Source organism: Pongo pygmaeus, chromosome 7, assembly GCF_028885625.2.
Source record: "Pongo pygmaeus isolate AG05252 chromosome 7, NHGRI_mPonPyg2-v2.0_pri, whole genome shotgun sequence".
NCBI classification, from domain to species: Eukaryota; Metazoa; Chordata; class Mammalia; order Primates; family Hominidae; genus Pongo; species Pongo pygmaeus.
The window spans coordinates 68,825,279-68,848,375 of NC_072380.2; the positions used below are offsets into that span (position 1 = coordinate 68,825,279).

General features: G+C 39.5%; 1 protein-coding gene across 1 annotated transcript in view; it reads right to left on the bottom strand.

Moving 5' to 3' along the window:
* The window catches only part of BPNT2 (3'(2'), 5'-bisphosphate nucleotidase 2), a 35,677-nt gene extending 14,068 nt beyond the window's left edge, over positions 1–21,609 (bottom strand). The window contains exons 1-3 of the mRNA XM_054498736.2: positions 21,223–21,609; positions 8,072–8,234; positions 6,088–6,183 (exon numbers count right to left, since the gene is read on the bottom strand). Coding sequence (XP_054354711.1) covers positions 6,088–6,183; positions 8,072–8,234; positions 21,223–21,609 — 646 coding nt within the window. The remainder of the gene's footprint in view (positions 1–6,087; positions 6,184–8,071; positions 8,235–21,222) is intronic.
* Positions 21,610–23,097: the final 1,488 nt, after the last annotated feature.

Consider the following 23,097-nt stretch of genomic DNA (forward strand, 5'->3'; position numbering starts at 1 on the left):
GGCTGAAGCAGGAGAACGGCGTGAACCTGGGAGGTGGAGCCTGCAGTGAGCTGAGATCGCGCCACTGCACTCCAGCCCGGGCGACAGAGTGAGACTCCATCTCAAAAAAAAAGAAAAAAAAAAAAGGAAACCTATGTGATGTAATCATCTCTGTGTGAGCAGTTTCTCTCTCCGGCAAATTGCTTATCATGGTAAAAAGTGATCTTTTGTGGGTTTTGCATATTTTTCATAGTGTTTAATACAATTTCATAGTGTTTAATGAAAACTTTGAATAACACCATGAGACTCATTTGAAGAGCCACTAGTGATGCCAGAAGTGCTCCCACCTAGAGAAAAATCATGACATTACAAGAAAAAGTTGAATTGCTTGATACACACCACAGATTGAGGTCTGTAACTGTGGCTGCCTGCTATCTCAAGATAAATGAATACAGCGTAAGAATAATTGTGGAAAAAAAAAAACAAGAAAACTCATGAAGCCATTGCTGAAGCTACACCAACAGGTGCAAAAACCTTAACACTTTTTAATGAATTACCTTTTTATCTCATATTGAAAATGCAGCTATTATGTGGGTACAAAATTGCTATATGCCTAAAGGCTTTAGCATGATTCAAGAAAAAATGAAGTCATATGACAACTTTAAAAAAACAGAAGGTGAAGAATCTAAAGCTGTATTATTTAATGCCAGTAAAGGATGGTTTGATAATTTTAGAAAGAGATCTGGTTTTACAAAATGCCAAGATAACAGGAGTAGCAGCTTCTACTAACCAAGAGGCAGCAGACAAGTCCCCAGATGCCATTAAGAAAATCACTGAGTTCTGTCTGCTTGAACAGGTTTTCAATGCAGACAAGTGTCCTATTCTGGAAAAAAAAAAAAAAATTTAAAAAAAGGGCCACAAAATACATTTATTAGTAAGGAAGAGAAATGAGCACTAGGATTTAAGACAGGAAGGGATGGGCTAACTCTACTGTTTTGTATAATGCAGTCAGGTTTATGACCAGGACAGCCCTTATCTACAAAACCGCTAAACCCCGAGTCTTGAAAGGAAAAGATAAAACACCAGCTGCTTGCTAGTCTTCTGACTACAACAAGAAGGCCTGGACAACAAGAATCCTTTTCTGGATTGAGTCCACTGATGCTTTGACTCTGAAGTCTGAAAGTACTTTGCCAGTAAGGGACTGCCTTTTAAAGTTCTTTGAGTACTGGACAATGCCCCTGGCTACCAAGAACTCCACGAGTTCAACACTAAAAGCATCAAGTGATCTACTTGCCCCCAAACACTATGTCTCTAACCCAGCCTCTACAGCAGGAGGTCATAAGGACCTTTAAGGCTCATTATACAAAGTACTCTATGGAAAGGATTGTCAATACTAACAGTAGAGAACCCTGACAGAGAAAATCATTCAAAGTCTGGAAGGATTACACCACTAAAGATGCCACTGTTACAGAAAAAACCCATGAATTCATTAAGCCCAAAATAATAAGTTTCTGCTGGAAAAAACCGTCCAGATGTTGTGCATGTCTCCACAAGATTCATAACAGAGGCAATCAAGAAAATCATGAGAGTGCAGATATTATTTTTAAAAGGTAGGGGGTAGAGGGTTTCAAGATAGGGATCTTGGAGACATTCAAGAGTGAACAGACACCACACCAGATGAATTAACAGAAGACGACTTGATGGAGATGAATGCTTCAAACCAGGGCTAGACAATGAGAAAGAAGATGTAGAAGAAGCAGTGCCAGAAAATAAATTGATTTTAGACAAACTGGAAGAAAGGTTCTCATTATTCAAGACTGCTTTTGACTTCTTTTATGACATGGACCATTTTACGATACAGTCACTGAAACTAAAGCAAATAACGAAGGATTGGTACCATATAGTAAAATTTTTAGAGAAATGAAAAGTAAAAAAGTCAAACAGACATTACAACATATTTTCACAAAGTTACATCAAGTATATCCTGCCTCTCCTTCCACCTCCTCCACCCGAGACAACAAGACTAATAATCCTTTCTCTTTCTCCTCCTCCTCTGCCTATTCAATGTGAAGACAAAGAGGATGAAGACCTTTAGGATAAGCCATTTCCCTCTTATTCAATCATGTATTTGCTCTTATGATTTTCTCAGTAACATTTTCTTTCCTCTAGCTTACTTTATTGTAAGAAACAGTACATCATAAATATGCAAAATCTGTGTTAATCAGCTCTTTATGTTGGTAAGATTTCTGGTCAAAATGAGGCTATTCGCAGTTAAGTTTTTAAGGAGTCAAAAGTTACACACAGATTTTCAACAATCAGTGCCCCAACCCCTGCACTGTTCGTGGGTCTACTGTACTACACTTACTTATACATTTATATATTACTTCAGTAAAATACTATTCAAGTATCTCTTGATTCTAAGAATTTCAAACTCAAGGAATTAATTCTAATTAAGTCTGATAAAAATTTTTATAAGCTTTGCTCCAACTACTGCCAACAACAATAATATCTAGTTCCCACTATAGTGAAGTGTAGCTAAATTCTGGTAAACATACCAATACTTAACAACTGGTATTCCTCCAACATCAACATACCGTCTGGATCTGAAAATAATATTCCAGGAGGAGGGCACAAGCAAACATTCAGTGTGGGAATGGAAGGTCAACCTAACACAATTATAAACGTATTGATTATTTTAGAGAGTTTGCGGACTAGCAAGCACCTTTGTGTTCCAGTACATTGGGCAAGTTAGCTGCATTACAGAAGAATGGGGTATTATATTACTAACTTAAAAAGACATTTTTAGAAACCACTTTTTGCTAAGTTAGGGACGTTTGACTTCTTTAAGGTGGGTAAGCCTACAGATGAGACAAGAATATATATTCTTATTAAATAAAGGTTTCTAAAAAGGGGCATTTTATTATCCCTATTCTTCCCCCTAATACGTACAGATGTGGAAATCAATGCCCAGAGAATGTCAATCTATTTGCCTATCTAATATCAATTTCCTCTTCATTTCCTTTATTGAGCTTCCAATTCTCTTTGGAATAGCAGGCTTTGTTTGCAGCTAAGGGTGTCATGTGACATTCGGCCAATAAAATGAAGCAGAGGTTTAATGGATAGGACTTCCAAGATATTTTTTTCCTCATACAAAGAATATCTAGGGTAGACCTTTTGTCTCTCTTCTTTCTCCTTTCTTTCTGCCTAGAACAGAGAACATGGTAAATGAGAGGAGCCACCTTTGTGAACATGCAAACAAAAAGCTACCTTCTAAGAAAAAAAAGCAAAAAGAGAGGAGTCAGATCCTTATACGTATTATGGAGCCACTAAAGCACACCTATGCTTTGGCCTTCTTGTTAGTTGAGAAAAAGAAACCCTTGTTGAACCACTGTAATCAGATTTACACTGTGTGTAGCTAAATGCCATTCTAACTGATATAGTGAGATAATAAGGGACAGTGTCAAAAGAACAAGAGGGATTCAAAGACTTAAGCTCTGTATTTAACTTTTATATGCCTGTTTTTTTAATTTAAAAAAGTCATAATTTCCATTTTATATTCCTTCCAGAGTTACTGAAGACTGAAAAAACTTATGTCAATGCACTTCATAAACTGTGAAAATATAAAATAATTGTAAGATACTATTAAGGAGTGGTTAGTTCTTAGAGTAACATTTTGAACTTATGGTTTCATGATAGGAGCTCCTAAGTCCATTTTTTCATCTACAAAAAAAGATGTCTTTCCTTGTCACATAGTTACTGAAAGGTTCAAATGAGATAACATTAAGTATACTGCAAATTGTTAAACATGACATAAATGCTAGAAATTATGGAGTTGCTATTTTGAAAGTGGTGTGATACTGATTTGAATAAAATTTCTATGGTTGATTCTACCACTAATTTACATGAATGACCTTGAGGAAGGTATTAAATTTTTGAGTCTCATTTCCTCATTTGTAAGTGAGAGTACTGATTTTAGAAACTGTGTCCCTCTCTCTGTGTAGCAGTACTATGCTGTACTCCAACATCCACTTTCCCTGTTTTCCTTGAATGACAGAATCCCTACATTTTAGTTTGGATGGCCATTGAAAATAAGGACTACATTTTTTTGCCTCCTTTGTGACTAGGTTCTAGATAGCAATGGGATGTGAGGTGAAGAGATGCATGTTTGACTTCACAAGTCAAACCCTTAGTGGGAAATGTCCTCCACATCTTCCCTTTTACCCTTTCCACGGTGAAATACAGCTGAAGTGGTGAGCCATCCTCAGTTACACAGAGGACGACAACAGCAAAGCAGCAATAGAGATAGAACTGCATGCCTGGCACCAGGGAACTACCTTGGCAGTCATGGGCTGCTTATATACTGTCTGTTAGAGAAGAGAAAAATAAACTACTTTGTATTCAACCTCATATATTTTGGTGTACATTACAGCAGTCTAAATTAACGGCCTAGTGTGTATCTTAACTAATTCAGTAAAGATTAAGGAAAATATGTGAAGGTAATCCATAAGCCATAAAGCAATTATATAATTAATCTTACAGTATATTGTCATAGCAATGGCACAAATCTTTTGTAGCTTATCAAACCATCAACTTTAAAAATTATTTGAATTATAAAAAGAAGAAAAAAGGTCAGATAGCACAAAGTGGACTTGATTTTGAAACACAGAGCCAACACTCAAATAGATGTTTAGCCAATCTCAGAGCAGCCAGAATTTGGGATTCAGTTATTCAGCAAAACAAATACATAATTTTAGAGTAATCAAAAATTAACTTTGTCTTTCCGTTTCTCCCCACTTCACAGACAGCCTTTTTATGCAATTATCAGTCACGCCCTTAAGACACAATGGGGATGACTGCAGTAAACGACGGTAGTATGGGATGCCCATTGTATCAGTGTCCTAAAGCTGCCATAAAAAACTACAGGTTGAGAATCCCTAATCCAAAATTCCAAAATCTGAAATGCCAGGACAAGCACTGACATGATGTCACAAGTGGAAAATTCCATACTGGACCTCATGATAGCTCACAGATACAACTTTGCTTCAACCATAAAATTATTTAAAATGTTGTATAACATTACCTTCAAGCTATGTAAACAAGCTATATATGAAATATAAATAAATTTCATGTTTATACTTGGGTCCCATCTCCAAGATATCTCATTATATATATGCAAATACATTAAATCTGCAATGTGAAACACTTCTGGTCCCCAAACATTTCAGATAATGGATACTCAATCTGTACCACAAACTTGGTGGCTTACAAAAATATATATATTTTCTTATAGTTCTAAAGGCCAGAAGTCTAAAATCAAGGGGTCAGCAGGGTGAGTTTCTTCTGGAGGCTCTGAGGGAAAATAACTTTCATGGCTCTCTCCTAGCTTCTGGTGACTGCAGTCCTTAGCCTATTAAAGACATCACTCCAATCTCTGCCTCCACCTTCACATCATCTTATCCCACGTGTCTATGTCCTTTCTCTTTCTTATAAAAACACTCTAATTGGCTTAAGAACCTTCTCTAATCCAGTATAATCTCATCTCAATGCTTACCTTAACTTTCTGGGTTGTTATGATTAAACTGTGTCCCCCAAAAAGATATGTTGACATCCTCACTCCCAGCACCTCGAAATCTGACTTTATTTGGAAATAGGGTCATGGCAGATGTACTAGGTTGAGATGAGGTCACACTAGAGTAGAGTGGGCGCTGAATCCAATATGACTGGTGTGCTTGTAAGAGGAGAAGAGACACAGACACACAGAGAGAATGCCATATGATGATGGAGGCAGACACTGGAATAAGCACTTATAAGCCAATGAACACCACAGAATGCTGGCAAATTGCCAGCTAAGAGAAACACAAAAAGATAGTCCCTTACAGGTTTCAGGGAGAGCATGGCTCTGCCAGCACCACAATTTTAGATTTCTAGGCTCCAGAACTGTCAGACACTACATTTTTGTTGTTTAAGACACATACTTTGCGTTTTTTTGTTACAGCAGCCGTAGGAAACTAATACAGAAATGGACACAAATTTAGGTACATGACAGTAAACACTATAGACAAACGGTTCAACAACAATAATTCTTGAAAGCTCTAGCAAATTTCATACCTGTATATTCGGAAAATGGCTTATGTATAACTCCTAGCATGGGTTTACCATTTACAGCCACACACACCATAGTAGTGACGTACTTTCGAAGATCCTCTATGAGAAAAAAAACAAAACAACATACACAAATGCCAAAGTAATGTGCATAAATTCAGGATACAATATTACACTTTAGTTCATTAAAAAATTTATATACATGAAATATCTTTCCAAAACAATCCCTTCAAGCAAATAGAGTCCGAGGGCAAGAGCCCGTTTAAAGGAGTGGCTAACAGTTCTGGTTCACGATGAGATACCATCTCACACCAGTTAGAATGGCTATTATTAAAAAGTCAAAAAATAACAGATGCAAGTGAGGTTGTGGAAAAAAAGGAATGCTTATACAACGTTGGTGGGAGTGTAAATTAGTTAAGCCACTGTGGAAGACAGTGTGGCAATTCCTCAAAGGCTTAAAGAAAGAAATACTATTCGACCCAGCATTCCCATTACTGGTCCAAAAGAATATAAATCATTCTATTATAAAAACACATGCATGTGTATGTTCATTGCAGCACTATTCACAATAGCAAAGACATGGAATCATCTTAAATGCCCATCAATGATAGACCAGGTAAAAAAAAAAATGTGGTACATATACACCATGCAATACTATGCGGCCATAAAAAAGAACAAGATCAGGTCCTTTGCAGGGGCATGGATGGAGCTGGAGGCCATTATCCTTAGCAAACTAACACAGGAACAGAAAACCAAATACCACGTGTTCTCTAAGTGGGGAGCTAAATGATGAGAACACATGGACACACAGAGGGGGACAACACACACTGGGGCCTTTCAGAGGATAGAGAGTGGGAGGAGGAAGAGAATCAGGAAAAATAACTAATGGATACTAACTAGGCTTAATACTTGGGTGTTGAAATAAATCTGTACAACAAACCCTCATGACACAAGTTTACCCTATGTAACAAACCTGCACTTGTACTCCTGAACTTAAAAGTTTTAAAACAAATTGCATTTAGAGTCAAGACCCTTTTATATTATTAAAATCACACAAACAAAAGAGTTCTGGTTCTACAGGCATTACCTGGGTTATTCTCCTAGCCCACCATTTTGTTAACTGAATGTCTTTGAGTAAATTACTTAAATTCAGCTTCCTTGTCTATATAATACAAACAATAACTAAGCACTCATCTTTAGGTATAAATTAACTTTTAATTAAAAAAATCAAATTAGACTCTTAAGATAGTCCCTGCACAAGGGATGTGCTCACTAAATGTTATTATTATATGAACAGGCCAATCTCAGTTTAGGAATAACTTTTTATGACCAAATTTCTCAATATTCCATATTTCTATTATCTACTCCTGAAAAGTTCTGTGTTGTAATTTTAGTTACTATTAGATATATACATCTAGTGTCTTCTCCCTGTTCTCCAAAGTTATGTATTGATTGTTATGGTTCAAATTCAGTGCAAAAGCACTGAAATATAAAGGTAAAAAGGTAGAAGCCTCCACATTTAGGGAACTTAGCATCTATCAGGATAAATAGATAAATTTTAACATATAAACCAAATGAAGAGTGAAAAGGCAGAAATTAGCTACCTCTGGGTAAGAAACAAGGCCTGAGAGGGGATCTACAAAAATAAAATCTGACTAGGACTAGGTAAAAAAGGGGACTGGAGGGACAGTAGTTCTGTTTTGTTACTTACTTGCCTTCTGGGTACCTAGAAATTTACTATTTTGAATTCCAAAGTCAGACGTACATGCATTAAAACTTAAATTCCTAATATCCCGAGTAAACATTAAATTCTGGCTAAAGAAGTTTCTTCAATTATAGGTGTCCAATATAAAACATTCCGCTACTACTGTTAAAAATGCTTCTTTACTGAACAATCAGTGAGCCACTATCACCTACAGGAAGTATGCCTTGGTTCTGGTTCTCCACTACTAAACGTCAATCAAATGTTTTGAGTTCAGTTTAAATGTACCTGTATATTCCTGTGTAGCATCAAGTGGGTCAATCCAGACAGTAACACTTTCTGCTGGTACCTCTTTAGGAGTAGTTACTTCCTTTAGAATATCCTCAGGAATCTTATGATCCCACAAGATAACCTCCTGATCAGCTGCATCCACGTGTTCCTCAGTATTAATCTGCATTAAAAACAGGTGACAGTTAAAAAAGATAAGAAAAACAATCACTATTTGATAAACTACAAAAGAAAAAGTATTTCAGACAAAAATCTCACAAATTATAAATAAGTAAATCCCTATTTTTATTTCTTTGATGCTCCATATTGCAAAATGAAAATGACAAAAAAATCCATGACATCAGGTCTTTAAATGCTTCCCAATCTAATATTCAAGCCTGGTTTGTTGACTAATCAAGACAGATAATTCGGATATAGAGAAATATAGAGAAACTGAGCATTGAAGAAACAAGCTATTTAAACCTTAACAATGCTTTATGAAAGATAATAGCTCTAAAGTATGAAAATAGACAATATTCTGGAACACAACACAAGAAACTAGAGTTAGAAGAAAGACGTATCACAGAATAGGGAGGTACAGTCAAATTTTCTACCTTTTTTTTTTTAACTAAGGAACAAAATTAAAACATAAAATAAATTTGACTTACCATACAGATATGTAAGGATGTGGGGTAAGGAGAGAAATATAAGTAGAGAAAGGGTTGTTACGAGAATAGAGGAATATATTCTCTCCTTACCCCACACCCTTACATACACACATATATACATATACACACACACACACACACACAAACCCCCCTTACATATATATATTCTCTCTATATAATATATATTATATATTATTTCTATATATAACGTATATATACATGTGTTTGTATAGTACTTTATGTAAGTATTCTATTCATTTACAAACACATTACAGATTCCTTTAAATTGAGATTGGTCAACTTTGGCACGACTGACAATTTGGACTGTATAATTCTTTGTTGTGGGGCTGTCCTGTGCATTGTAGGATGTTTAACAGCATCCCTGGCTAAATGCCACTAGAACACACCAGATGCCAGCAGCAACACCCTCAGGTGTGACAAACAAAAATGTCTCCAGACATTGTCAAGTATGCCCCTGTCCCATCCTATGTAAAAAACACTGTTTTCAACCGTGTGCTTCTTAATGCATCCTAAAATATAGTCTAATTTGTAAAATAGTGTTTTAAAAATAATGTTTTGGCCAAGGGTGGTGGCTCACGCCTGTAATCCCAGCACTTTGGGAGGCGGAGGTGGGCGGATCACGAGGTCAAGAGATCAAGGCCATCCTGGCCAACATGGTAAAACCCCATCTCTACTAAAAATACAAAAATTAGCCGGGCGTGGTGGTGCATGCCTGTAGTTCCAACCACTCGGGAGGCTGAGGCAGGAGAATCACTTGAACCCCGGAAGTGGAGGTTGCAGTGAGCCAAGATCACGCCACTGCACTCCAGCCTGGCGACAGAGCAAGACTCCATCTCAAAAAAACAAAAAATAATAATAAAAAAAATGTTTTAGAACTGCATTTACTTTTGTAAACTGGCATATACCAATTGACTAAATCTAAGAATTGAGTGTTCTTTAAGAATTAAGTTAATAACAGATCATCAATCTTATTTGAATACTGCCTCACCACGAGACTTCTATCACATCACAATACACACACACAAGAAAAAATGTCCCCAAAATTTGGATTTTAGTTAGGGACTTACACTCTCAGCAGGACAGGCTGTTGGGTCCTGTGCTTTCTGACAAGCTCCCTTTCCAGAGTAGATCATGTTTATGCTACATGTGATGCCATGCCTAGACCCCATGCTACAATGCCAGAGTGATTACAGCATTGACAATACATGAGTATTGTCAATACACCATCTCTCACCTGTAGTCTTCAGAAAGTCACAGACACACAGACATGATTTTAAAAAATACAACTATTAGCAGTCTCCAGAAGGTACCCTGAAACACCCCAAATTATCACAGGAGAGGTTAAAAATAGTAATATTCTAGAAACATCAAACCACTTAAATCATTAAATATCTTTTTTTTTTTTTGAGACGGAGTCTCACTCTGTCACCAGGTTGGAGTGCAGTGGTGTGATCTCAGCACACTGCAACCTCCACTTTCCAGGTTCAAGTGATTCTCCTGCCTCAGCCTCTGAGTAGCCGGCACTACAGGCACCCACTACCACACCCAGCTAATTTTTGTATTTTTAGTAGAAACGAGATTTCACCGTGTTGGCCAGGATGGTCTCGATCTCCTGACTTCATGATCTGCCCCCCTCGGCCTCCCAAAGCACTGGGATTACAGGCATGAGCCACCGCGCCTGGCAAATCATTAAATATTTCTCAGTATAGAGCAAAGTAAACATTCAATTTATTCACTTATGTCTTTATTAATTCAGCAAATGCTTATTGATTGCCTACTATATGACAGACACAGTTACAGGTCCTAAAGATACCACAGTGATCAATGTGAGACAAAAATTTCTGCCCTGTGGAACTTAGATTCTAGTATAGATAAACAACAAGACACATGAAGAAACATGTAGTATGCTGGATAGTGATAAAGAGGAAAAAATAAAGACCAAAAGGACAGAAAGAGTGTTGTTGGAGAGTAGAGAAAGGACTGTTAGAGAGTACAGGAAGGGTTATTCTTTAAGAAAAAGGGGTAGATAGGATTAAGAAAGGGTGGCTAGGCAATTATTCATAATGGCTAAAACCAGAAAACTACTAATTCCATCAATTAGTAGTTTATCCATTATCCTGATGAATGGATAAATATATTTGGTATATCCATACAATGGAAAGTTAGCCATATATAGGAATAAAGTATTGATCATGCTAAATCATGGATGAACCCCCTTGCTTTGTGAAAGCATCAACATACAACAGATCATATACTGTCTGATTCCATTAATGTAAAATGTCCGGAAAGGCAAATCTATAGAGAAAGACCAATTAGCGTTGCCTGGGATAAGGGATAAAAACAAGAATAAACAGTTAATGGGGACAGGGGTATTATTAGGGTGGTGAAAATGTTCTAAAACTGATTAATGATGATAGTTGTACAATTTGGCAGTTCTAACAATTACTGAATTGTATACTTGAAATACGCAAATTGTAAGATATAAAAACTATGCTGCAATGAAGTTGTTTTGAAAAAAAGGTAATGTAGCTAGAGAAGCCCCTCACTGAAAAGACGGTATTTGAGTGAAGAGATCTAAAGAAAATAAGCCTGGCAGGCATCTAGAAGTGCATTCTAGCCCAATAAATAACAAATGAAAAGATCCTAAGGTGGGAATGTGCCTGGTGTGTTCAGAGGGCAGCAAGGAGGCCAGCAAGGCTACAGCAGAGTGAGCCAAGGAGAAAGCCTAAGGAGTTGAGGTCAGAGAGTAATGGAAGCCAGATGGTGAAGGACCTTGCAGGCTGCAACACAGAGCCAGTTGCCTTCCATCATAACAACTATTAACAATGTGCAGAGGGTCCTAGTCATTGCAGTAAGCTAAACGGAGAGAGGAGCAAGTGGGGAGGTACAAAGTTTAGAAAGAAAGAAACCAATCCATAATATGAAGTTGATTATTGAGCACTGAGAAAATCTAAAACAGCTTGCAGATAAATGCAACTCCAATCAAAATCCCGTGTTTTTTGTTGTTGTTGGTTTTTTTAACCTTCTCCTTGGAAAGTGGACAAGCCATTTCTGAAAATTACATGGTAGAACAAAAAGTCAAGAAGCAACACAACATTTTGGGAAGAGCGGAAAAAAAATAGCATCATGGTGTGGTGACTTACCTTACCAGATATCAAGACCAGAATAATTAAGACAGTGTGGCACTGGTGAGGCATTTTGGCTTCAGAAACCACTCTTAACAACAATGCCAGACTACCTCAGATGAATGAAGGTAACAGTAACACCATGCAAAAAGGAATAAACTTAAAAAAAAAAAAGAAACGTGACTCCTAGAAAAGACGAAGTAGCTTATGGGCCCTAACCACTGTAGCTTACAAAAAAGGCAGTGCCAAGTCTGGCAACTACTGAGCTTCACTGATTTTTTGCACAATTCAAGTCAGCTTCTCCATATACTTGCAGCTGAGTATGAGCGAACACATTATAGAACAGTATTTGAAAAGATCTTCACTGAGAATCGGGTTAGGGAGAAACAGAGCAGGAGAACAAGAACATTAGCACAAATACCTAATCTGCTTTTGGGTAACTGCTATTTACAACCTGCCACAACCACTACACATCTACAAATTTGAAAAATCTACTACCCACCAATGTAAACAACCTTATCAATAGTTGCTATGGTCAACACCAGAAAGTCTTCCTCTATCCTTTTTCACGTGCCACATCCAATCAGTCAGTAAGTCCTGGAAATTCCACCTCCCAATTCTAAATATGTCATCATGTCTACCAAGAAAATCTTAGTTTAGGCCACCATCTCTCACCTGGATTTCTACAATAGTCCTCAATTGTTCTCGCCTCCTACAGTATATTCATTCACCCATTCGTTCAATATCTAATGGCTATATACTCTAAACTGTTTTGGGCATTGGAATACAGTAATGAACAAAATAGACAAAATCACTGCTTTTACAGAGCTTCCCTTCTCACCCCAGCAACCTGCCATCTTCCTAAATCAGACCATGGCACTCTAGTTTAAAACCTTCCAATGGTTTCTCATTATGCAGAGATAAAATCCAGACTCCTTATCATAATCTACAACATTAAGTTCCAGATGATCTGGGTAATGACAGCAGTAAGTGCTATCCCGTAATCTCTCTCTTGTTTGCACCCTTATTTACTGTACCCCAGATTTACTCGTCTTCTCATGGTCACTCAGCCTCAGGGCCTTTGTACTTACTGTATTCTTCTGTTTGTACACACTTTCCCAGATCTCTGCATGACATCCTGGTTCTTATTAAGGTCTCGGCTCAAATGAGACTGCCTCAAAGTGGCCTTTCCTGACTACCATTGATAAAGAAGGACCACCAGACACTCTCCCGGCATGACCCTATTTTTTCTTCTTCAAAGCCCTTATCAGAAACGATGTTACATTTACTATATTGTTTACATTTACTATCTTGATCAGCTAGAACGTAAATTCTGTGAGTGCAAGGACACAATTTTCTTCATTACTGTAGCTCCATCCCCATTGTCTAAACCAAAGTAGGTACTCAATAAATACACCTTAACTGACAATATTATTCTCAGCCACTGTAGTTTTTCATTTCTTCCCCATAATCCTCTTCCACTCAACCTACTCTTCCTTCCTCATCCTTACTGCCTGTCAAAGACCTCAACAGGGAACTGAAGCATAAGAAATCAACCCAAGCTCCAAAAACCCATACCTACAAACAGCCCTGGCCAATCCCTGCCCCCTCCCGACACCCAGCCAATCACTCCCAAAGAAGCCCATTATGGTGGGAATGAACAATGCACCTTTTAGAGAACCTATAATTTTAGAAGGGTAAGCATAAAAAGGTTCTAGAAATCAGAAAACACTAAACTGATCTTGGTCTATGCTGATACATAATAGCTCATCTTGCAGTCTCCACCTATACCTGGCAACTATCAAAACATTCTCAGATCCTTTTGTTAGCCTCTATGTATAGCAAGTAGGGATTTCTTTAGGTTAACTTGCCTCCTGTGTAGGCATTTCTAGTACTCACAATGTCCACTTTTCTTTTCCTTCGTGAACATCTGGGAGACTATACTTCCCATATGCCTCGTAGTTAGAGGCAAATGAGAGTAATTCTGGCCAGTAGAATATGGACAAAAATGTAGATGTACAAAATATGGACAAAAATGTGAATGTGCATCACTTTCTGGCTTAGGCAATAAAAAGAAAGCTCCTGCCCAATTCTCCAATCTCTTCTCTTTCCCTGCTATGTTGACATGGCAGAATCACATATCAACATCAACCAGGTCACAGTCACTTCACGGAGGACAATTGCTTTGTAGAGTGTCAGGCTTCTGAGAATTGGAGGATGTCGTTACTACAGCATTGCCTACTCAGTCTTTCCTGACTAATGCATTTTCCCTTTTATAAAAGTAAATACTCCTAAGTAGTTTAAGAGCCAGAAGAAATTCACACATGTGAATCAATTTAATTTGAGTCTCTTCCTTTATACCTCAACCTTGCATCAGGAACTCTGAGAAAAAACAAAACAAAAAATTGTTGTTACTGGATGGGAGGTAGGGGAAATAGGAAAAATAATTTGGGGGATAAAATAGTAATAGCTAGGTGCAGATCTGAAGGCAAAGCACAGCTTAAATGAGGCAGCATTAGATATGAGAATAGGTACAGAATAGTAGGAGTGTTCCATAATTGTGAGGACAGAAAATGTTTAATCTATATGCTAAATAATACCTTAAAATTAGTACAACCAAGTCAGGAGTCAGGAATCAAATGCTTATGCAATACAAATGCTCCTCAACTTACAATGGGGTTACGTCCTGATAAACCCATTGTGAATTGAGAAGCATTTGTACTGCATAAGTTGAAAATATCTGAAGTCAAAAATGCATTTGATACATCTAACCTACCAAACATCACAGCATAGCCTAGCTAACCTTAAATGTAGTCAGAACACTAACACTAGCCTACAGTTGGGCACAATCATCTAACACAAAGCCTAATTCATAATAAAGTATTAAATATCTCATGTAATTTATTGACTACCCTATTAAAACTGGAAAACAGAACAGTTGTATGGGTACTACAAGTACAGTTTCTTTGCAATGAATGGCGCATATCATTTTTGCACCATTGTAAAGAAATCCTAAGTTGAACCATCTTAAGTTGGGAACCATCTGTACAAAGGTTCTTAAGACAAGTTTGTCTATTTAAAGATTTTATTTAATTATATGGACATATACACACACATATACATATACATATAATACATATACACACATATGTGTATCTAGGCTAGTCTTTTAAATTCCAGAAAGGGGAAGGAAACTATTCTCCATCAGTATTGTCAAAGTTCAAGGCCCCCAAACACAATCAATGCCATTAGTATGCTAGTTCAGTTACTTTGGGGTTTGAAGGGACTTCTGGTTAATGCCTTAAGAAGGAATCGATCATTTACTTCATTTCTCCATAAATCATTATATCCTAACCTCACACAGTGCCTATCATACCATAGGTGTGATAGTTAATTTTATATGGCAACTTGACTGGATTATGGAATGCCCAGAGATTTGGCTAACATTATTTCTGGTTGTATTTGTGAGGGTGTTTCTGGAGAAGATTAGCATTTGAATCAGTGAACTCAATAAAATAGACTGCCCTCTCTAATGTGGATGGGCAGCACTCAATGTTTTCAGAGTGTGAATAGAACAAAAGGAGGGAGAAGAAAGACTCTGCCAATTCTTCTGCCTTACTGCTGAGCTGAAACATCAGTCTTCTCCTGCCCTCCAACTGAGACTACCACCACCAGCTCTCCTGGTTCTCAGCCCTTTGGACTTGGACTGAATCACATCACTTGCTTTCCTGGGTTTCCAGCTTGCAGGTTTCCAGCTGACAGATCAAGGGACTTCTCAACCTCCATAATCACATGAGCCAATTCCTTATAATAAATCTCTATTGGTTCTCTTTCTCTGGAAAACTCTGATCAATACAGTAGGCATTCAATAACTATTTTCTTTCCTTTTTTTTTTTTTTTTGAGATGGAGTCTTGCTCTGCCACCCAGACTGGAATGCAGTGGTGTGATCTCGGCTCACTGCAAGCTCCACCTCCCAAGTTCACGCCAGTCTCCTACCTCACCCTCCCGAGTAGCTGGGACTACAGACGCCCGCCACCACGCCCAGCTAATTTTTTGTATTTTCAGTAAAGACGGGGTTTCACTGTGTTAGCCAGAATGGTCTCGATCTCCCGACCTCATGATCTACCCACCTTGGCCTCCCAAAGTGATGGGATTACAGGCATGAGCCACCACGCCCGGCCTCAATAACTATTTTCTAAACATATAAATAAACGTCCCTCTACCTGTCCTATTCTCTTCCCACCTTTACAGAAACCTTTTACTATCAGCTATTATCTCTCAAATATATCTCTATAAACAATTAAACATGCTGTAGTGTCTCATATCTTAAAAATAAATATACCAAAAAGAAAGCACAGAACCTTCTCTTAGGAAACATAATACACCTAACACCCCAGCCAACTTCCTTAAAAGCCCAATTTCTCACAAGACTTGTCTTTACTCACTGTCTCCATTTCCTCACCTCCTAATCATAGGTTGCCTGAGTTCAAATGCCAACTCCTCAATTTATTGGGTATATGAATAATTTAGGCTAGTCACCTAAACTTTCTGAGCTACAATTACCTCATTGGTAAAAAGGGACAATGATCTAGCTCCCTGTAAGGTTCTTAAGAAGACTGAAAGAGAAAAGGTAAAACAAACTTAGTACAGTGCTTAGCACAGAGTAAGCATTTAATAAAGGTTGGTTGCTGCTATTCTTCTTAAATGATTGTTTTCAGTCTTCATTATCCTTGGTTCAAGGCCCTGATATTCCCCTTTCATGTTATATTCTCTCCCTAACCAATTCTGTCCACAACCAGTTTCAATTAACATCACAACACCGATGACTCGCAGATTTGTATTTTCAGTTCAGATGTTTCTTCAGAGCTTCAGACTCATATATTCAACTGCCTCTTTGACAGCTCCCCTTGGACATATCAAAGGCATCTCTAACATAGCAAGTCTAAACTGGCATTCATAATCTGTCCCCCAACTTAACCACCACTCCCCTTCACCAGCAACAAAACCCCAATTGTGAAAGCTATAGAGGAGTTATTTTTGACATATCCCTAAAAATTCTTTCATTTCCTTCTACATCTATCTTCTCTACAACCATAACCCTAATTCAAAAGATATTAGCTCTCACCTGAAAAAGGGCCTCCTAACTGGTCTCCCAGTATTTACTTTGCTCCCCTCCAAACCATCCTCCAAGCAACTACTCTGAGTCCTTCCATTCATTTTTAACACTGTAGTTAAGAGTATACTTCTGTTACATCTGCTATACTGCCTTATATAGAGAATTAGACAGACCTGAGATGATTCTCTGATCATTAAGTTAATCTCAGTGACTCTAAGATTATTCTCATGGTGAAACCCCGTCTCTACTAAAAATACAAAAAATTAGCTGGGCGTAGTGGCGGCACCTGTAGTACCAGCTACTGGGGAGGCTGAGGCAGGAGAATGGCATGAACCTGGGAGGCAGAGCTTGCAGTGAGATGAGATTGCGCCACTGCACTCCAGCCTGGGCGACAGAGCGAGACTCCACCTCAAAAAAAAAAAAAAAAAAAAATTTCTAGCTGGACAATCTTTGGCAAATTATTTAGCCTCTCCAAGTCTTTACCTGAAACATAGAGGCTGTAATACTTAACCTCCTTTGTTGCTGTGAAGATAAAATTAATAATGTCATTAAGAAGTTTAATTCAATTTTTGTGGCTTGCAAAAGGCTATGCAAATGTTAGCTAGTAAAACAAGCTCAGCATAACTTCCCCACTGCTTGAGTCCTGGTCCTCATCTCTCACATGGCCTGTTCTAACAGTCTCTAACTAGTTCCTATCTACCTCCAAATGCCCAAAGCCCAAAGTATGGCTTACTGCAGGCCTCAAGAAAAGTCAGCCAAATCTGGCCTTCTTTTAGTATTCTAGCAGTCAACTATGGACTAGGTCCAAATTCCTTTGAGCTTGGAATATGACCTAGCCCCTACCTACCTTTCCAGTCTCTTCCACAATAATTCTCCCAAGTGCATTTTACTCAAACTCATTCAATTACAAGAATTAGCTGTCCTACTATCTCTCGGGCCTGTTCCTTTGAACTAGATTCTTTTCCTCTGTTTTCAGTGCTTATGTCTACACCAATTACTAGTTATTCTGATTTTACAGAAGAGGAAACTATGGCTCAAAAAAGTTAAATGACTGGCCAGTACCACCTAGGCTGGTGACTGCACAAGATGTCAATGCAAGTGCTCTGTGCACTATATTAGTGCTTCTCAAACTTTTCTGGGACATACTTCTGTTGAAAGAGAGAAGCTTAACTTCCATCTCATAGGTCAAGGAAGGCACAGACCCAAGTGGCTGCTACCAGCTTGGAGTACCATGCTTTACCTTCAGATAAGTCATTGTCAGAACTTTGAACAAATCAAGTTGAGGATAGGAGCCCCTCAAACAGACAGTCCCCTGTACATTAAATCAAAACTATAAATCTCGGTTTGTCTGTTCTGTGGCTGCAAACCCACTCCACAAAAGTATCGTCAGCCTTCATTTTCATCGTTACCTGCAAGGATAAAGAGACAGTGCTATACAAATGGCTGGAGTTACTATTACTTTGACATAATGAAGTCAAGCATTGCCAAAGTGTTTAGGAAGAGGAGACTAGCTGCCCGGAGGACTCTCTGGGATCTCTAACCTGGAGAAAACTGAAGACAAAAGGAAATCCAGGGAGCCTAGGTGAAATCTGAGTTTTGTTAGGACAGCAGTCACTTGTCTGGAGTATGATTCCTCAACTTGGGCATCAATTGACAAATGGAGCAGATAACTCTTCGTTACAGGGGGCTGTCCTGTGCATTACAGGATGTTTACCCTCCACCTACTAGATGCCAATAGCATCCCACCCCTGGTTGTGACAACCAAAAATGTCTTCCGACGTTGTCAAATGTCAGTTAGGGAACAAAACTGTCTCCAGCTGAGTGCTCTAGGATAACCTCTGGTATATCCTTTTACTAGGGAGTGAACATTACATATGAAAGCTCAGACTTCAGACTCTACATAGGAAAGTAGTGGGAGAAAACAGATCTTTCTACATTTACATAGGGCACTAGGATAAAAGAAAGAAGTATCTGTTGCTTCTCAATGGTCTTTTTCCACTAGGAAGTAAACTAAGTGGGATATAATTTAAGTTTCTTACCAAGAAATTTGGGGTGAGGCTTCAAAATCAACCAGGCATTTAAGACTGTACTTCTGGGCATTAGGAGAGGGGAAGGCAAAAAAGGAGAAAGATTCTTTTGGGTTGATTCTCCACTTAGCTGGCTACAATATTTGGCCTCTAGCCTATAACACAGGGGTATAAGGAGATCGCTCAACATGACACCATCCCTACTTTGACACTGTTTAAATAAGCACAAACCTCCTCTATTCCTTCAGTCATGACCCAACATGAATACTACAGAAGCACATGCAAACATTCAAATAGTCACAAGAAAACAAAAAGTTATTTTATATTAAGCCACAGACTTCAACATCTGCAATTCCAAAAGCTTAGCTTTTGTGTTAATAAAATGCAGCTCACTACCCTTGGCAGCCATTCCCTTATTGTTTGCTAATAAATGAGAATGCACACACATACAGATGTGTTTTCAACATTTAAGATACTTTTGTTTTTACTCAAAAAAGAAAAATCAACTCTGCTTGCTGTATTTCACTATTACTGCTTTTAAGCTTCTACAATTATAAGTTTTAAATAGCCTTCTAAAGATCTAGCTAAAATGTGGGATAGTTCATATAAGCTGGAGTGTCATGAGCCTCAGATTTCCCATTTGTATAGTAGGCAGAAATAAAATTTGCTTCTTAAAGTTGCTGTTAAGGATCAAATGAAGTCCTGTGTAGCCAGTATTTGGGCATGTAGAATATATTCAATAAATGGTTATTATTAGTACTGTTATAACCATTAAATAGCAATTTCTCTGAATCTCCTGTTTCCTCTATAAATTCTTGGGGAAAGAAACACATATGTTTTGTAAAGGGGGTAAAATATTTCATAAACACATCTTACATCTAGATGCAAAAAAATTTAAGTATTATTTGTGATGTTAAAAACAGAGTAGGGAAGAAGAAAAAGTGGAAATATTCTGTGTTTTAAGTAGAAATTTGAAAAAAAAAAATTCTAACGTTAATTACATCTGGTATCCAGTAGCTCATGATAGGAAATCCAATGTTCCTTTCCACCGGAAAAAAGAAAAAGACGAAAGAAAAGGGAGGAAGAGAGGAAAATAAAAAACAAAACCAAAGCAATATTATGATAGACTGGAAGAAGCCTTACACAAAATACATAACTAAACAATAACAATATTCTCCTCTTTCAAGATCAGCAGTAAAAGGTGAGTCACCTTCCAAAGAAGCCTAGGTTTGCACATCACTGTTCATCTAATAAAATTCCAGTGAAGACAATTTTTCTTCCCAGTAGCCAAAACTACAGTTAGGTGAGTTAAGATATATGTTAATAAGGTGCTGCTACGCTATGTTGAGCTCTTCCTCAACAAAATTTGCAGTTCCTGGAATTGCAAATTTTAAATATGCTTTATTCAACTCAATAGCAGCTCCAGTGAAATGATGAATTCAAAAAGTATTAATAACAAATCCAAAATGTCTGCATTTCCTTAAGAAAATGTCAACTCCCTTCCTAGAAACCTATCCAAAGAAAAGACAAATGTTATTTAATTCTTATTCTCTGGAGTAAATATGGATCTTTAATCAAGGGCCAGGTAGGATCAACAGCTGGTATATGTCTAAATACCTCCTTAAAGGGCCCGCAAACTATAAACTGAAGAGCGTCCTGACAAAACGACAGCTAAATGAGCATACTCATCCCCCACTCCCCCACCCCCACCACCGCGCGCGCACACACGCACACACAAATGCCCCGCACGCTAACAGCTCTGCAACAAGACTCGGTCTTTCAGCTGGCTACTGGCAGGCCAACCAGAAAATGTGTACTCCAGTTTCGACCCTTCTAGGGATGAAATCAAGGAAGGATAGAGGGTCTTGGTGGATTTTAGCCAACTCCTTAATTCTACAGAGGAGCCTGAAGCTGCGGGTGCAATTAACTTTGTCAGCCTTTTCGTTTCAAGGCCTTCTGATCCCAGGTACACACGGCGCACACCCGACCCAGGACGAGCCAAAAGGGCACGGGCCCTGAGTCAGACTACGTGCAACCTCACTCAGCTCCTCTGCTGTTTGTCTGACCTTGTGCACGTTAACTTCTGCGTCTCAATTTCCACATCTACATAATGGAACCAGAAGCTCCACACCCCATACTGTTAAGAGTCGACAGAGTCGACTGGCCGAGACGCGCTACCCGGCTCGAGTGGGCGCTCCGCCCGTGGGCTCCCACCTGGACGCTGGGGAAGGCGGTCTTGAGCAGGTAGAACATCTTGCGGTTGGACAGCACGTCGCCGCTGGTCATCTTGTCCTCGGCTCCCTCGCGCGTCTTCCCCTTGGACTTCTCGTGGAGGACGTTGCTCTCGCGGACGCGCCTCACCTCGTCGCCGCCGCGGACTGCGGCCAGCACTGACACAGCCAGCATCTCGCGCAAGTCCACGGTGCCCCCGTCGGCCGCGGCCGCGGGCCCCGCCGCGCCGCCGCCAGGCTCGCCGCCCAGGCCGAAGAAGCTGAAGCGGCCGGCCAAGAAGCCCGAGTAGAGGTGGTAGAGCACGCCGAGCCCCAGCAGGCAAAACACGGCCACCCCCAGTGGGGAAAGGCGGATGCCCATGGGAGCCATGGCGCGGGAAGCCGGGCGCTCCGAGCTGCGGCTCTCACAGGCCTCCCAGCGCCCGCCGCCGCCGCCGCGCTTCGGGCCAGCCGCCCGCGGGCTACACCGGCGCCCGCTCCCCGGCCCCGGTGCGCCCCATCACTCCCTCCCAGAAAAGGCCGAGGTGCGCCGCGAAGACCACCAACGCCGCCCCGCGCGCCTGACTCGCCAGGCAGCGCGGTCTAGGTTCTTCCGCCGGCCGGCTGGTCCGACTTCCACGTTAGCCTACGGCCGCGAGGTGAAAGGGGAGCGTGGGTGTGTATCCGGGTTACGCGACGGGGCGGGGCGAGGGCGAGGGCGAGGGGCGGGGAGAGCTGGGCACCTCCCCTTAGGGCGGGGCGAGACGGGAGGCGCTGGACTGAGCTGCTTTTCTTGGTCTGGGTGGGAAGGTATTCCTGGAAGTGGCGAGCAGCAATCCGCGCAGGAAAGTGTGCTGTGCTGAGTGCCTTGTGGATGTTTAAATTAAATATCCCATTGTACGACTATGGATGACTGTAATAAAGCCACAGTAACAATCTAGTCTTCTTATCACTCTCAGATTATTGAGGAATGGAGGAAAACACAATAAACCATTTTAAAAGATTGATGTGCAAGCTTTTTTAGCCAGCGGGGGTGTAGACAGCCTGTACCTTTAAGTCGCTTCTCCGCGCTCTTCCCGGCAAGACGGGGAACTGGGCGGTAAGGGGAAGAATTTTACTTGGCTCTTTATTCTGTTGACATCTTTGTCGTGCCCTAAATGCTTATGTGTGTATAGAGTTTCCCTCCTCCACCTGCCAGAATAAACCATCCTTGAAGCAGCTGAAAAACATGCCTTGACCCGGGTTTTTCATAATGAAAGAAAACAAACCAGGCTTCTCTCATTTCCAAGGGTACTCGAGCCTGGCTCTCCTACCAGAGCTTAAGGAGAAGAGGAATTGCTTGACAGAGTCCACTTAAAATAGAGGTTATCCGGAGATGGTCAATCTAGAACATGTAATCTTTGAGTCAGTGTAGGCTCTCGAAGTATTTGACAGAAATAACTACCTTCTACTATAACACCGATCTTAGCTAGAATGATAGTGAATACTTTATAAGTATTCATGAGTTTATCTTTAATCTTAAAAGTGAATATTAAGATGTATAGTATTGTTCTTAAATTTTAAAATATCTATATAAATCAACTTAAAATGTAGCCTGTTTTACTGTTCATAGCAAAACAGCATTGGTTTTAAGTGGACTTTAGAATTAACCACCTGAAAAACTGCAAGTATACCAAACTTCTAAACATCCATTGCTAAGCAAGTCATGTAGAGCCTGACCTTTACCCCTTACTTAGAGTTCAGGGCATCCCTAGAATTTGCATGTGATTATACAGATACAACAAAAGCACTGACTATTGATTGTTTGATTTCTCTGCCAGCAATCTAAGTAGCTTGAAAATAATCACAGCACAAAATCAAGTACAAATACAAATCAATG